General features: G+C 42.7%; 1 protein-coding gene across 1 annotated transcript; it reads right to left on the bottom strand.

Moving 5' to 3' along the window:
* Positions 1–311: 311 nt before the first annotated feature.
* On the bottom strand, positions 312–17,664 carry trib1 (tribbles pseudokinase 1). Its single transcript, XM_024407338.2, has 3 exons — positions 16,698–17,664; positions 14,358–14,650; positions 312–1,454 (listed from the first exon to the last, which is right to left on the bottom strand). Exons 1-3 carry the CDS (start codon positions 17,001–17,003, stop codon positions 1,001–1,003), a joined length of 1,053 nt encoding a protein of 350 aa, XP_024263106.1. The 5' UTR covers positions 17,004–17,664; the 3' UTR covers positions 312–1,000.
* Positions 17,665–17,940: the final 276 nt, after the last annotated feature.

The raw sequence follows: 17,940 nt of genomic DNA, 5'->3' as shown, positions 1-17,940 counted from the left end.
ATTCATATGTTGGTTGATGTAAAGAATAATTGGTCTGGTCTGCTGGGTGTGTAGTGACGAGCAACCAGTCGCTGCTGGTCTGTGGTGTGTAATGAGGAGCAACCAGACGCTGCTGGTCTGTGGTGTGTAATGAGGAGCAACCAGACGCTGCTGGTCTGTGGTGTGTAATGAGGAGCAACCAGACGCTGCTGGTCTGTGGTGTGTAATGAGGAGCAACCAGTCGTCTGCTGGTCTGTGGTATGTAATGAGGAGCAACCAGACGCTGCTGGTCTGTGGTGAGTAATGAGGAGCAACCAGACGCTGCTGGTCTGTGGTGTGTAATGAGGAGCAACCAGACGCTGCACTTCACACATTTATGAAATTGCTTATTCCAGTTACTAATAAACATGAAAGGGACTGTAAAAACGGTTAAATTCCCTTGGATTGGTGAGGAATTAAAACATGGTTGAGAGGGAGAGGCAAAAGGAATATAAGTAAGTCTGGCTGCACAACCGATTGGCCAACGTCCTGCAAATTAAGAAGTCATGTGACCAAACTGAATGAAAAGAAGAAGAAACTACACTATGAAACAGAGATAAATGATATAAAGAATGACAGTTAAAAGATTTGAAGCACCTTAAATTACATTTTGAGAAAAAAGGCAAACTCATTTTAGGCGAAAAAAAAAAGGAAATAAAAGGGGGTCTATCCCTAAAAAGTTTTAATCTACTCTAATAAACAATGTAATGGTGAGCTGGTTTTTAGCACCAAATGACTACTTTCTGTGAACACACACATAATGGACAATGATGGTGGTGTACTTCTAGCAACACCCTTATTCTAACATATAGACAAACAATAGTTTGAGTCAAAAGCTTGTGTCTGACATACAGCAAAGTATACAACCAAAATAACCTTCTCAAATGTGCCACAAAAAGAAAAGAAAAAATCCCTCTTGAACATATTTTTGGTCCGATTCCACTCGAGGGGTTGACTGAGTCACAGTGATTCATCCCATCGATCAACAGAACAGATCATCCTCCTCTTCCGTGTCACAGGAAGGCACTGTCTGTTCACTGACACCTGTTTCCTGTATGTTGGCGGTGGTGGTGTGGAACCACGGATGGATAAGCACCTCGGCGGCGGTCAGTCTGTCCCATGGTTCTTTCCTCAGCAGGGAGCGCAGCAGACACTTGGCCCGGGGAGAGAGGCCCTCGGGAAGGCAGCATTGGCCCCACCGGATCTTGGAGAAGAGGGTAGCTCGGTCTGGGTCGTGGAAAGGGTAGCGTCCCACCAGCATAGTGTAGAGCATCACCCCTAGGGTCCAGACGTCCGCCTGCTTCCCAGAGTAGGAGCTGGAGCCGTTCAGGATCTCTGGGCTGACGTAGGCTGGGCAGCCGTGGGTGTCTGACATGGAGTCGTCTTCTCCTTCTAGAACCTTGCAGTCCTCCAGGCCTTCCAGCTTCACATGGGTCCTACAGGACAACACAGCACAGTTTGGTTATTAGAGATAGGACAACACAGTATGGTTTGGCTATTAGATATAGGACAACACAGCATGGTTTGGATATTAGAGATAGGACAACACAGCATGGTTTGGTTATTAGAGACAGGACAACACAGCACGTTTTGGTCATTAGAGACAGGACAACACACATTGATGTACTACAGTATCACCTCACAGCCAGACACATCCAGTCAAACACCCATTCACTCACTGTGCTACAGCCATATTAATGGCTTAAGTCCATGGGTTTGTTTGTTGGGGGGTGTCCCTTAACAGAGTCTGGAGAGGACAAGCTAATGATCGGAGACTGGATGGGATGTGTCCCAAATGGAGCCCTATTCCCTACACAGGGCCTGTAGGGCTCTGGTCATATGTAGTGCACTATAAACATTGAGTGCACAAAATATTAGGAAATCCTTCATGGCATCAAAGCAAATTTTATTGGTCCCATACACATGGTTAGCAGATGTTATTGGTCACATACACATGGTTAGCAGATGTTATTGGTCACATACACATGGTTAGCAGATGTTATTGGTCACATACACATGGTTAACAGATGGTATTGGTCACATACACATGGTTAGCAGATGTTATTGGTCACATACACATGGTTAACAGATGTTATTGGTCACATACACATGGTTAGCAGATGGTATTGGTCACATACACATGGTTAGCAGATGTTATTGGTCACATACACATGGTTAGCAGATGTTATTGGTCACATACACATGGTTAACATATGTTATTGGTCACATACACATGGTTAGCAGATGTTATTGGTCACATGGTTAGCAGATGTTATTGGTCACATGGTTAGCAGATGTTATTGGTCACATACACATGGTTAGCAGATGTTATTGGTCACATACACATGGTTATCAGATGTTATTGGTCACATACACATGGTTAGCAGATGTTATTGGTCACATACACATGGTTAGCAGATGTTATTGGTCACATGGAGAACAAGAGCACCTCCTCCCAGCTGCCCACTGCACTGAGGCTAGGTAACACGGTCACCACCGATAAATCCATGATTATCGAAAACTTCAATAAGCATTTCTCAACGGCTGGCCATGCCTTCCGCCTGGCTACTCCAACCACGGCCAACAGCTCCGCCCCCCCGGCAGCTCCTCGCCCAAGCCTCTCCAGGTTCTCCTTTACCCAAATCCAGATAGCAGATGTTCTGAAAGAGCTGCAAAACCTGGACCCGTACAAATCAGCTGGGCTTGACAATCTGAACCCCCTATTTCTGAAACTATCCGCCGCCATTGTCGCAACCCCTATTACCAGCCTGTTCAACCTCTCTTTCATATCGTCTGAGATCCCCAAGGATTGGAATGCTGCTGCAGTCATCTCCCTCTTCAAAGGGGGAGACACCCTGGACCCAAACTGTTACAGACCTATATCCATCCTGCCCTGCCTATCTAAGGTCTTCGAAAGCCAAGTCAACAAACAGGTCACTGACCATCTCGAATCCCACCGTACCTTCTCTGCTGTGCAATCTGGTTTCCGAGCCGGTCACGGGTGCACCTCAGCCACACTCAAGGTACTAAACGATATCATAACCGCCATCGATAAAAGACAGTACTGTGCAGCCATCTTCATTGACCTTGCCAAGGCTTTCGACTCTGTCAATCACCATATTCTTATCGGCAGACTCAGTAGCCTTGGTTTTTCGAATGACTGCCTTGCCTGGTTCACCAATTACTTTGCAGACAGAGTTCAGTGTGTCAAATCGGAGGGCATGCTGTCCGGTCCTCTGGCAGTCTCTATGGGGGTGCCACAGGGTTCAATTCTCGGGCCGACTCTTTTCTCTGTATATATCAATGATGTTGCTCTTGCTGCGGGCGATTCCCTGATCCACCTCTACGCAGACGACACCATTCTATATACTTTCGGCCCGTCATTGGACACTGTGCTATCTAACCTCCAAACAAGCTTCAATGCCATACAACACTCCTTCCGTGGCCTCCAACTGCTCTTAAACACTAGTAAAACCAAATGCATGCTTTTCAACCGATCGCTGCCTGCACCCGCATGCCCGACAAGCATCACCACCCTGGATGGTTCCAACCTTGAATATGTGGACATCTATAAGTACCTAGGTGTCTGGCTAGACTGCAAACTCTCCTTCCAGACTCATATCAAACATCTCTAATCAAAATCAAATCAAGAGTCGGCTTTCTATTCCGCAACAAAGCCTCCTTCACTCACGCCGCCAAGCTTACCCTAGTAAAACTGACTATCCTACCGATCCTCGACTTCGGCGATGTCATCTACAAAATGGCTTCCAACACTCTACTCAGCAAACTGGATGCAGTCTATCACAGTGCCATCCGTTTTGTCACTAAAGCACCTTATACCACCCACCACTGCGACCTGTATGCTCTAGTCGGCTGGCCCTCGTTACATATTCGTCGCCAGACCCACTGGCTCCAGGTCATCTACAAGTCCATGCTAGGTAAAGCTCCGCCTTATCTCAGTTCACTAATCACGATGGCAACACCCATCCGTAGCACGTGCTCCAGCAGGTGTATCTCACTGATCATCCCTAAAGCCAACACCTCATTTGGCCGCCTTTCGTTCCAGTACTCTGCTGCCTGTGACTGGAACGAATTGCAAAAATCGCTGAAGTTGGAGACTTTTATCTCCCTCACCAACTTCAAACATCAGCTATCTGAGCAGCTAACCGATCGCTGCAGCTGTACATAGTCTATTGGTAAATAGCCCACCCATTTTCACCTACCTCATCCCCATACTGTTTTTATTTATTTACTTTTCTGCTCTTTTGCACACCAATATTACCTGTACATGACCATCTGATCATTTATCACTCCAGTGTTAATCTGCAAAATTGTAATTATTCGCCTACCTCCTCATGCCTTTTGCACACATTGTATATAGACTCCCCCCTTTGTTTTCTACTGTGTTATTGACTTGTTAATTGTTTATTCCATGTGTAACTCTGTGTTGTCTGCTCACACTGCTATGCTTTATCTTGGCCAGGTCGCAGTTGCAAATGAGAACTTGTTCTCAACTAGCCTACCTGGTTAAATAAAGGTGAAATAAAATAAAAAAAATAAAAACATACACATGGTTAGCAGATGTTATTTGTCACATACACATGGTTAGCAGATGTTATTGGTTCAATACACATGGTTAGCAGATGTTATTGGTCACATACACATGGTTAGCAGATGGTATTGGTCCCATACACATGGTTAGCAGATGGTATTGGTCACATACACATGGTTAGCAGATGTTATTGGTCCCATGCACATGGTTAGCAGATGTTATTGGTCACATACACATGGTTAGCAGGTATTATTGGTCACATAGGTAGCAGATGTTATTGGTCACATACACATGGTTAGCAGATGTTATTGGTCCCATACACGTGATTAGCAGATGTTATTGGTCACATACACATGGTTAGCAGATGTTATTGGTCACATACACATGGTTAGCAGATGTTATTGGTCACATACACGTGGTTAGCAGATGTTATTGGTCACATACACATGGTTAGCAGATGTTATTGGTCACATACACATGGTTAGCAGGTATTATTGGTCACATAGGTAGCAGATGTTATTGGTCACATACACATGGTTAGCAGATGTTATTGGTCCCATACACGTGATTAGCAGATGTTATTGGTCACATAGGTAGCAGATGTTATTGGTCACATACACATGGTTAGCAGATGTTATTGGTCACATGGTTAGCAGATGTTATTGGTCACATACACATGGTTAGCAGATGTTATTGGTCACATACACATGGTTAGCAGATGTTATTGGTCACATACACATGGTTAGCAGATGTTATTGGTCACATACACATGGTTAGCAGATGTTATTGGTCACATACACATGGTTAGCAGATGTTATTGGTCACATACACATGGTTAGCAGATGTTATTGGTCACATACACATGGTTAGCAGATGTTACTGGTCACATGGTTAGCAGATGTTATTGGTCACATACACATGGTTAGCAGATGTTATTGGTCACATACACATGGTTAGCAGGTATTATTGGTCACATAGGTAGCAGATGTTATTGGTCACATACACATGGTTAGCAGATGTTACTGGTCACATGGTTAGCAGATGTTATTGGTCCCATACATATGGTTAGCAGGTATTATTGGTCACATACACATGGTTAGCAGATGTTACTGGTCACGTGGTTAGCAGATGTTATTGGTCACATACACATGGTTAGCAGGTATTATTGGTCACATACATGTGGTTAGCAGATGTTATTGGTCACATACACATGGTTAGCAGATGTTACTGGTCACATACACATGGTTAGCAGATGTTATTGGTCACATACACATGGTTAGCAGATGTTATTGGTCACATACACATGGTTAGCAGATGGTATTGGTCACATACACATGGTTAGCAGATGTTATTGGTCACATACACATGGTTAGCAGATGTTATTGGTCACATACACATGGTTAGCAGATGTTATTGGTCACATACACATGGTTAGCAGATGGTATTGGTCCCATACACATGGTTAGCAGAAGTTATTGGTCACATGGTTAACAGATGTTATTGGTCCCATACACATGGTTAGCAGATGTTATTGGTCCCATACACATGGTTAGCAGATGTTATTGGTCACATACACATGGTTAGCAGATGTTATTGGTCCCATACACATGGTTAGCAGATGTTATTGGTCACATGGTTAGCAGATGTTATTGGTCACATACACATGGTTAACAGATGTTATTGGTGACATACACATGGTTAGCAGATGTTATTGGTCACATACACATGGTTAGCAGATGTTATTGGTCTCATGGTTAACAGATGTTATTGGTCCCATACACGTGGTTAACAGATGTTATTGGTCACATGGTTAGTAGATGTTATTAGTCACATAGGTAGCAGATGTTATTGGTCACATACACAAGTTTAGCAGATGTTATTGGTCACATACACATGGTTAGCAGATGTTATTGGTCACATACACATGGTTAGCAGATGTTATTGGTCCCATACACGTGGTTAGCAGATGTTATTGGTCACATACACATGGTTAGCAGATGTTATTGGTCACATACACATGGTTAGCAGATGTTATTGGTCACATACACATGGTTAGCAGATGTTATTGGTCACATACACATGGTTAACAGATGTTATTGGTCCCATACACATGGTTAGCAGATGTTATTGGTCACATGGTTAGCAGATGTTATTGGTCACATACACATGGTTAACAGATGTTATTGGTGACATACACATGGTTAGCAGATGTTATTGGTCACATACACATGGTTAGCAGATGTTATTGGTCTCATGGTTAACAGATGTTATTGGTCCCATACACATGGTTATCAGATGTTATTGGTCCCATACACGTGGTTAGCAGATGTTATTGGTCCCATACACATGGTTAGCAGATGTTATTGGTCTCATGGTTAACAGATGTTATTGGTCCCATACACATGGTTATCAGATGTTATTGGTCCCATACACGTGGTTAGCAGATGTTATTGGTCCCATACACATGGTCAGCAGATGTTATTGGTCTCATGGTTAACAGATGTTATTGGTCCCATACACATGGTTAGCAGATGTTATTGGTCCCATACACGTGGTTAGCAGATGTTATTGGTCCCATACACGTGGTTAGCAGATGATATTGGTTACATAGGTAGCAGATGTTATTGGTCACATACACATGGTTAGCAGATGTTATTGGTCCCATACACGTGGTTAGCAGATGTTATTGGTCCCATACACGTGGTTAGCAGATGTTATTGGTCACATACACATGATTAGCAGATGTTATTGGTCACATACACATGATTAGCAGATGTTATTGGTCACATACACATGATTAGCAGATGTTACTGGTCCCATACACGTGATTAGCAGATGTTACTGCTGGTGTAGCGAAATGCTTGTGTCGTCCGCCCCCCCCCCCACTATGGGAAAACGAGGTGGTAATAGAGGACTATGGGAAAACGAGGTGGTAATAGAGGACTATGGGAAAAGGAGGTGGTAATAGAGGACTATGGGAAAAGGAAGACATTGAGGCTGTCTGTAGGGGGGGGGGTGTTCTACAGGAAGACATTGAGGCTGTCTGTAGGGGGAGGAGGTGTTCTACAGGAAGACATTGAGGCTGTCTGTAGGGGGAGGGGGGTGTTCTACAGGAAGACATTGAGGCTGTCTCTAGGGGGGGAGGAGGTGTTCTACAGGAAGACATTGAGGCTGTCTGTAGGGAGGGGGGGTGTTCTACAGGAAGACATTGAGGCTGTCTGTAGGGGGAGGAGGTAGAGGAGGTGTTCTACAGGAAGACATTGAGGCTGTCTGTAGGGGGGGGAGGTGTTCTACAGGAAGACATTAAGGCTGTCTGTAGGGGGAGGACTGTCTGGGGGAGGAGGTGTTCTACAGGAAGACATCGAGGCTGTCTGTAGAGGGGAGGAGGTGTTCTACAGGAAGACATTGAGGCTGTCTGTAGGTGGGGGAGGAGGCTGTCTGTAGGGGGAGGAGGTGTTCTACAGGAAGACATTGAGACTGTCTGTAGGGGGGGAGGAGGTGTTCTACAAGAAGACATTGAGGCTGTCTGTAGGGGGAGGAGATGTTCTACAGGAAGACATTGAGGCTGTGTGTAGGGGGGAGGAGGGAGGTGTTCTACAGGAAGACATTGAGGCTGTCTGTAGGGGGAGGAGATGTTCTACAGGAAGACATTGAGGCTGTGTGTAGGGGGAGGAGGTGTTCTACAGGAAGACATTGAGGCTGTCTGTAGGGGGAGGAGATGTTCTACAGGAAGACATTGAGGCTGTCTGTAGGGGGAGGAGGAAGGGGAGGAGGTGTTCTACAGGAAGACATTAAGGCTGTCTGTAGGGGGAGGAGGTGTTCTACAGGAAGACATTAAGGCTGTCTGTAGGGGGGAGGTGGGGAGGAGGTGTTCTACAGGAAGACATTAAGGCTGTCTGTAGGGGGGGGGTGTTCTACAGGAAGACATTAAGGCTGTCTGTAGGGGGGGGAGGAGGTGTTCTACAGGAAGACATTAAGGCTGTCTGTAGGGGGAGGGAGGTGTTCTACAGGAAGACATTAAGGCTGTCTGTAGGGGGAGGAGGTGTTCTACAGGAAGACATTAAGGCTGTCTGTAGGGGGGGAGGGAGGTGTTCTACAGGAAGACATTGAGGCTGTCTGTAGGGGGAGGAGGTGTTCTACAGGAAGACATTGAGGCTGTCTGTAGGGGGGAGGGGGGAGGTGTTCTACAGGAAGACATTAAGGCTGTCTGTAGGGGGAGGCGGTGTTCTACAGGAAGACATTGAGGCTGTCTGTAGGGGGAGGAGGGAGAGGAGGTGGTAATAGCATTTTACCAGTAAACTCTGATTGATATGAAGGAATTTTGAGTGTAGTAGAAAACAGTACTGTGAATAGGTCACCGTGAAAAACAATAAAACATTTATTTGGCCAATAACCCAAATTACACCGTGAAACCAGTCTTCTTCCTCATTCGACTAAGGTTCAGAGTTGGGTAACACTTTACTTAAATGCTTGCAGTTAATAATAAATTATCACAAATATGTCTCTTCCCGTTTAACTTCTGTGGGGAATGTGTTGTGAAATCGTGTAGGAAGGAATCGAAGTCTCCTCCCTTGCAGAAGGAACCCAAAGACGGTACAATATGAAGATTGAAACTGCCTCTCCAATAGAAATCCCCCATCACACTTGTAGGTGATGTCATGGTGACTTTGGCTAGCTGAGCTTATGCGTAGAAACACATCATGGGGTCTAAAGGTCATCCAGTCCGAACTGAGCATGTGCAGGCCGTCAAATCACAGGAACTCCTTCATTATAGAGTTGTTTACGTCGAAAAATTAAATAACGTGTCAGTTTGTCACTTTCACAAGGTTGGAGTAGTAACATGTTCAACTACTGAAGACTTTAGCTCAAACCTAGGTGGTGCCTTTAGATTTGAAGAAAACGAAGGATATAATGTTTTCCTTCTCTCATTGACTTGTCAAATCCCAAACCCCCGGCCTGGTCTGTTTGGTCTGTTTCGTAAGCGTTCCCTGAAGTCTCACCATGTTGCTTCTCTGTTTCGTAAGTGTTCCCTGAAGTCTCACCATGTTGCTTCTCTGTTTCGTAAGCATTCCCTGAAGTCTCACCATGTTGCTCCTCTGTTTCGTAAGTGTTCCCTGAAGTCTGACCATATTGCTCCTCTGTTTCGTAAGCGTTCCCTGAAGTCTCATCATGTTGCTCCTCTGTTTCGTAAGCGTTCCCTGAAGTCTCACCATGTTGCTCCTCTGTTTCGTAAGCGTTCCCTGAAGTCTCATCATGTTGCTCCTCTGTTTCGTAAGCGTTCCCTGAAGTCTCATCATGTTGCTCCTCTGTTTCGTAAGCGTTCCCTGAAGTCTCACCATGTTGCTCCTCTGTTTCGTAAGCGTTCCCTGAAGTCTCATCATGTTGCTCCTCTGTTTCGTAAGCGTTCCCTGAAGTCTCACCATGTTGCTCCTCTGGGTTTAGACAATCTATGAAGAAACTCTTGGCCCCTCCCTCCCATCCCGCAAAATGTGTGATCGACAATATACAATAGAAGAAGTACCCCTCCCTTCCGCTAATTTACATTTTTACATTCTAGTCATTTAGCAGACGCTCTTATCCAGAGTGACTTACAGGATCAATTAGGGTTAAGTGCCTTTTGCTCAAGGGCACATTGGCAGATTTTTCACCTCGTCGAATCTGGGATTCAAACCAGCGACCTTTCGGTTACTGGCCGACGGGTGCGGGAGCGTAATCATCGACTGACACTAATTAGCATAACGCAACGGACATAAATATTCCTAGAAAATATTCCTATTCATGAAAATCACAAGTGAAATATATTGAGACACAGCTTAGCCTTTTGTTAATCACCCTGTCATCTCAGATTTTCAAAATATGCTTTACAGCCAAAGCTAGACAAGCATTTGTGTACGTTTATCGATAGCCTAGCATAGCATTTTGTCCAGCTAGCAGTAGGTAACTTGGTCACGGAAATCAGAAAAGCAATCAAATTAAATAATTTACCTTTGATGAGCTTCGGATGTTTTCACTCATGAGACTCCCAGTTAGATAGCCAATGTTCCTTTTTTCCAAAAATATTATTTTTGTTGGCGAAATAGCTCCGTTTGTTCTTCACGTTTGGCTGAGAAATCGCCCGGAAATTGCAGTCACGAAAACTCCGAAAAATATTCCAAATTAACTCCATAATATCGACAGAAACATGGCAAACGTTGTTTATAATCAATCCTCAAGGTGTTTTTCAAATATCTGTTTGATAATATATCCACCTATCACCGGGATAATTGGTTTTTCAGTAGGACCGATTGGAATAATGGCTATGTCTGTATTTTACGCGAGAATCACTCTGGGAGCCATCAGGTGACCAGTCGCGCAATGTAGCCGCTTACAGGTATTCTTCTACATAAATGCGTAAAACTACGTCACAATGCTGTAGACACCTTGGGGAATAAGGAGAAGAGTAATCTGGTTGATAGCCCATTCACTGCTCAATAGGGATGCATTGGAACGCAGAGCTTTCAAAAGATTAGCCACTTCCGGATTGGATTTTTCTCAGGCTTTCGCCTGCAATATAAGTTCTGTTATACTTAGACAATATTTTTACAGTTTTGGAAACTTGAGTGTTTTCTATCCTAAGCTGTAAATTATATGCATATTCTAGCATCTGGTCCTGACAAAATATCCTGTTTACTACGGGAACGTTATTTTTCTAAAAATGAAAATACTGCCCCCTAGCCACAAAAGGTACCGCGGGACTACCTGCCTCCCGTGTTCATGATCCGGTTGGACGTGCATGAAGCCGTCAACATGGAAGATGTCAGTGAGGATGTTTTCAACACAGTTATTTAAAATCGTAGCAGTGTCCATTCCATGCCAGTATTTAAGCCACTGCAACAGTTGCGCTTAAAAAAATTGACTGGCAAATGGAATTGTTTTGCATGCTTGTCAACTGGCCAGCTGTATCATTCATACTACTTTACTATCAACTGGCCAGCTGTATCATTCATACTACTTTACTATCAACTGGCCAGCTGTATCATTCATACTACTTTACTATCAACTGGCCAGCTGTATAATTCATACTACTTTACTATCAACTGGCCAGCCAGCTGTATAATTCATACTACTTTACTATCAACTGGCCAGCTGTATCATTCATACTACTTTACTATCAACTGGCCGGCTGTATCATTCATACTACTTTACTATCAACTGGCCAGCCAGCTGTATCATTCATACTACTTTACTATCAACTGGCCGGCTGTATCATTCATACTACTTTACTATCAACTGGCCGGCTGTATCATTCATACTACTTTACTATCAACTGGCCAGCCAGCTGTATCATTCATACTACTTTACTATCAACTGGCCGGCTGTATCATTCATACTACTTTACTATCAACTGGCCAGCCAGCTGTATCAGGCATACTACTTTACTATCAACTGGCCAGCCAGCTGTATCATTCATACTACTTTACTATCAACTGGCCAGCCAGCTGTATCATTCATACTACTTTACTATCAACTGGCCAGCTGTATCATTCATACTACTTTACTATCAACTGGCCAGCCAGCTGTATCATTCATACTTTTACTCTCAACTGGCCAGCTGTATCATTCATACTACTTTACTATCAACTGGCCGGCTGTATCATTATACTACTTTACTATCAACTGGCCAGCCAGCTGTATAATTCATACTACTTTACTATCAACTGGCCGGCTGTATCATTCATACTACTTTACTATCAACTGGCCAGCCATCTGTATCATTCATACTACTTTACTATCAACTGGCCAGCCAGCTGTATCATTCATACTACTTTACTATCAACTGGCCAGCTGTATCATTCATACTACTTTACTATCAACTGGCCAGCTGTATCATTCATACTACTTTACTATCAACTGGCCAGCCAGCTGTATCAGGCATACTATTTTATCAACTGGCCAGCCAGCTGTATCATTCATACTACTTTACTATCAACTGGCCAGCCAGCTGTATCATTCATACTACTTTACTATCAACTGGCCAGCTGTATCATTCATACTACTTTACTATCAACTGGCCAGCTGTATCATTCATACTACTTTACTATCAACTGGCCAGCCAGCTGTATCAGGCATACTACTTTACTATCAACTGGCCAGCCAGCTGTATCATTCATACTACTTTACTATCAACTGGCCAGCTGTATCATTCATACTACTTTACTATCAACTGGCCAGCTGTATCATTCATACTACTTTACTATCAACTGGCCAGCCAGCTGTATCAGGCATCTTTTGATGCGAGTGAAAACAAATGTATTTGCTAGCTATTCATTTGATTGAGAATGCCATTAACTAGTTCGCTAGATTGAAACTGCTGGAGGAAATATACTTTTAGTCATGTAGTTTATGTGGACAACTGTATGGGGTCAATTTCGCGCCATATGTATTGAATTCAAAATAAAATGGGAAAATGAAAAATAAAGTTGAATGTAAACATATTTTCGAGGTGAAATAATGGATGTTGAAATCAAAAACCAAACAATTGAAATCAAAATGTCTAGAATTGTAAAATAAAAAAGACAACAAAAGCAAAACCCCAAAACTTGTAAGCAAATCATTTTAAAAGCGAGAGCAAAACTCTACGAAAAATTATTTAAAAAAAAATGTTTGAAAACAAATCCAAAACTAGTTTTCAGTTCAACTTTCCCAGCAACCAATCCTATTGAATACATTTTGCCCACGCTCTTCCCTGCATGTACTACCTTTTGGTTACGCTACTCGTACCTTTGTTTTCAATGTCTGTTTCTTTGCTTTCACTGCCAGTCTTTTCGATAGCAAGTTTTGGCATTATTTTTCCGTGAAGGGCGGGGTTTAGAGGTAGACAATGAGTCTCCATTGGTCCGCTAGTTTTGGAGTGACGGTTCAGCCTCCACTCTCCTGGGAAGGCTTTCCACTAGATGTTGGAACATTGCTGCTATAACAGCCTCCACTCTTCTGGGAAGGTTTTCCACTAGATGTTGGAACATTGCTGCTATAACAGCCTCCACTCTTCTGGGAAGGCTTTCCACTAGATGTTGGAACATTGCTGCTATAACAGCCTCCACTCTTCTGGGAAGGCTTTCCACTAGATGTTGGAACATTGCTGCTATAACAGCCTCCACTCTTCTGGGAAGGCTTTCCACTAGATGTTGGAACATTGCTGCACAAGAGCATTAGTGAGGTCGGGCACTGATGTTGGGTGATTAGGTCTGGCTCGCAGTCGGCGTTCCAATTCATCCAAAAGGTTTTCGATGGGGTTGAGGTCAGGGCCCTGTGCAGGCCAGTCAAGTTCTTCCACACCTATCTTGACAAACCATTTCTGTATGGACCTCACTTTGTGCACGGGGGCTTTGTCATGCTGAAACAGGAACGAGCCTTCCCAACACTGTTGCCACAAAGTTGGAAGCACAGAATCATCTAGAATATCATTGTATATTGTAGCGTTAAGTTTTCCCTTCACTGGAACTAAGGGGCTTGTCCCAAAGCATAAAACACAGCGCTCACCCTGTCTTGCTGCATATACTGCGTGTCTCTACCAAAATGTCAATGACATCAATCAAGGGCCCTTTCAGCGCTACATAGCTAAGCCAAGCTGAGTCGAGCTGAGTCGAGCTGAGCCAAGCTATGTTGTGCTGGCCTGGTTACATATCCACCATAAGTGCTGAAACAGTGGGGTCAAAAGAAAGGCAATATCTGACCCAGCTTGGTACGGGTTGGGTTGACAGGATAGTGTGTGAAAACGGTACGCGTGTCATCTCAAGTCTCTCTCTACCTTTTCCTGTCGGAGAAGACAAACTTGCGTAGCTTCAGGTCTCCTAATACGACGCCATGCTGGTGACAGTGTGACACGGCCGACGCCACCTGGTGAAAGAGCTGTGCCGCCCGCTCCTCGTCCAAACGCTTGCAGCTCTTAACGAAGGTGTGCATGTCCCCGTGGTCCTTCTCTAGGAAGACGTATGCCCAACGCTCCCCAAGGACAATGTCTCGGATACATCTGATGTTCCTGTGGATCGGCAGGATGCGGTAGGCCCGGATCTTCTCCTGGTACAGACCCATGTCAAACACCTGTGAGAACAGAGAGAGGAGACGGGGATCTATCAGGGTGGATTCAGATGTATTAGCTTAGAGTTTGGCCCCATTGGTGTCAGTCAATACATATTATAATCGTCTAACAAATCCAATCCATTGAAAACAACTGATTTCAAATGTTTAGTATTTAAACCTGTAGGCTATCAGTGTGGGCTCTGCTTATTTATGAGAGTTATGCCCCCAAGGGGTGGAGAAAGTGGATTTACACCAATGATAAAATGAGACAGTTATTTAATGTGTTAAAATTAGGGGACGCAGGTCTCCCAAACTACACCTGGCTTTAATCTCATCTGTGACCAAGGTTGGTCTTTATTTAAGTACCTGGAACAGGAGAACGACAGCTCTACATCTCCACTCTGATGTTGACATATCATATTTCAGCCATGGCTTAGTCTACTGACTTGATCACAAATAAGAGGAGTTGATACAGGGGAGAGGGTGGGAAGTGTGACGGCATCTGTAACATCACATAAACTTGAATAAAAGGTGGTCCAGGTGAAGTAGGCATTTACCATAATATTAGGCTAGTATCTTATTAAGCTATTATCTTATTAGTAGGCTATTATCTTATTATTAGGCTAGTATCTTATTAAGCTATTATCTTATTAGTAGGCTATTATCTTATTATTAGGCTAGTATCTTATTATTAGGCTAGTATCTTATTAAGCTATTACCTTATTATTAGGCTAGTATCTTATTAAGCTACTACCTTATTATTAGGCTAGTATCTTATTAAGCTATTACCTTATTTTTAGGCTATTATCTTATTATTAGGCTATTATCTTATTATTAGGCTAGTATCTTATTAAGCTATTACCTTATTATTAGGCTAGTGTCTTATTAAGCTATTACCTTATTATTGAGCTATTACCTCATTATTAGGCTATTATCTTATTATTATGCTATTACCTTATTATTAGTATATTACATTATTATTGAGCTATTACCTCATTATTAGGCTATTATCTTATTATTATGCTATTACCTTATTATTAGTCTATTACATTATTATTGAGCTATTACCTCATCATTAGGCTATTATCTTATTATTATGCTATTACCTTATTATTAGTCTATTACATTATTATTGAGCTATTATTAGGCTATTATCTTTTATTAAGCTATTACTTCATTATTAGGCTATTATCTTATTATTAGGCTATTACCTTATTATTGGGCTATTACCTTATTAGTAGGCTATTATCTTATTATTAGGCTATTATCTTATTCTGCTATTATCTTATTATTAGGCTATTACCTTATTATTCTGCTATTATCTTATTATTCTGCTATTATCTTATTATTAGGCTATTATCTTATTATTAGGCTAGTATCTTATTATTAGGCTATTACCTTATTATTAGCCTATTATCTTATTAGGCTATCATATTATTAAGCTATTACCTTATTATTAGGCTAATATCTTATTCTTCTGCTATTATCTTATTATTAGGCTATTATCTTATTATCTTATTATCAGGCTATTATCTTATTATTACGCTATTATCTTATTATTAGGCTAATATCTTATTCTTCTGATATTATCTTATTATTCGGCTATTATCTTATTATTAGGCTATTATCTTATTATTAGGCTATTATCTTATTATTAGGCTATTATCTTATTAGGCTATCTTATTATTAAGCTATTATCTTATTATCATCTTATTATTAGGCTAATATCTTATTCTTCTGCTATTATCTTATTATCAGGCTATTATCTTATTATCAGGCTATTACCTTATTATTACTTAATGCACAATAGGCGCACAAGGTATTGGATCATTGGCCACTGCTCATCAATTCATTGGTCTTAATGGATAAATGAATGATTTCCGATGATTAAAATAGGCTACTGTCACATTCGTCTCAGTTAAAACATTGTATAATGACACCAAAGGGTTAATGAAGATCAGGATATGCATCATGTGAGATTGGTGCTGTTGAGCAACACAGGACATATCAGAAACAGTCATTCATTTAAAGGAATTGCACAATGAATGGGTATAGTCTTTGCGCTTACCTTGCACACCATCGCGTCTCCCGTGTCAATGTTGAGTGCGCTGTGTATCCTGTCCCTGGCAGCCATATGTTGGATCAGAAATTGGCCTATCCGAGACGGACCTTGACTGTTCCGGGAGCCGCTCAAGAGGACCGGGGAAACAGGGGAACCCGGCATGCTATCGAGAAACCCCACGTCACCCATACACTCGATCAGCCTGGCGCATTTGGACACCGGCTCGTTACCTGTTTCTGAGTCCACACGTTTCTGTCCGACTGTTCCACTGCGGATGCATTGGACCGGGTTACTCCACTGAACGTTTATCATTCTAATAGAGCGCAAGTTGTTATGATGAATTGTTGTTTATTGTAGTTTATGCGCACGGAGAAGCTGCAGTCCTAATGGTTTTCATCCAACTGCAAATCTAACTTCTCAGGCTAAAATATATATTTGCTGATCAGAAAACTGGTTTTGGATCCTTCAAATATTACAAATCCTTTCCTTCATCTTCCTTCGGTTCTGTGTCGTCGGTTTTGGAAGACATTCCCAGTCAGTCCACAAAATGTCTCCCAACGATGCGTCTGGACTGGAGACAGAAGTCCGGGGGCGAGAGCGCTGTACTTTTTGGTGTGAAATTCTCAGCGCTGTATCGAGGAGTGAGAGACTGTCTTGCTCAAGCAGAGAGAGAGAGAGAGATCTACACAGCCCTGTTGATTGCAAAGCTCTGTGCTCAGTCAATCATTGGGCCGCTGGACCTCCGTCGGGTTCAGCCTCTTGAAAAGCACTGTACCGCCCCAGCGTTGAAGCAATCCACACACGCACGCACACAAGCCTCTTGAAGCCGCACGGGTAGAGTAAAATAACCATGGTTGGTTCCGCCATCCGCTGTAAAAACATCACTCCAACAGGTGAATGGTTACGTATTGTTATGATATGTCAATAACAAAACATGTGACGCAAATGCAAATACTGTTTGATTCATCAAAACAAGTGACCCGGACAATGATTAACTTTTTATTTCGACAGTTCTGGCTCTTCTGATAAACTCGGCACACTAGCCTAGGTTACATTTCAGTGATGATATAACCCCTAATCATAATATAATGTCAGTCATATCATGTGACAAGGCCGCAATAAACAGCGCGTATGAACCATATAGTCCTACTGTGAACAGGGTTAATACTGCAGTAGGGATTTTCCATAGTAGAAGCCCTAGAATGATCTAAAGTACTAGAATTTAACAGCTGAACGTGTTTTCCTTGCA

Source organism: Oncorhynchus tshawytscha, linkage group LG31, assembly GCF_018296145.1.
Source record: "Oncorhynchus tshawytscha isolate Ot180627B linkage group LG31, Otsh_v2.0, whole genome shotgun sequence".
Taxonomy (NCBI): domain Eukaryota; kingdom Metazoa; phylum Chordata; class Actinopteri; order Salmoniformes; family Salmonidae; genus Oncorhynchus; species Oncorhynchus tshawytscha.
Note: the sequence above shows the minus strand (reverse complement) of the source record. Positions and strands in the feature narration are given on the sequence as shown.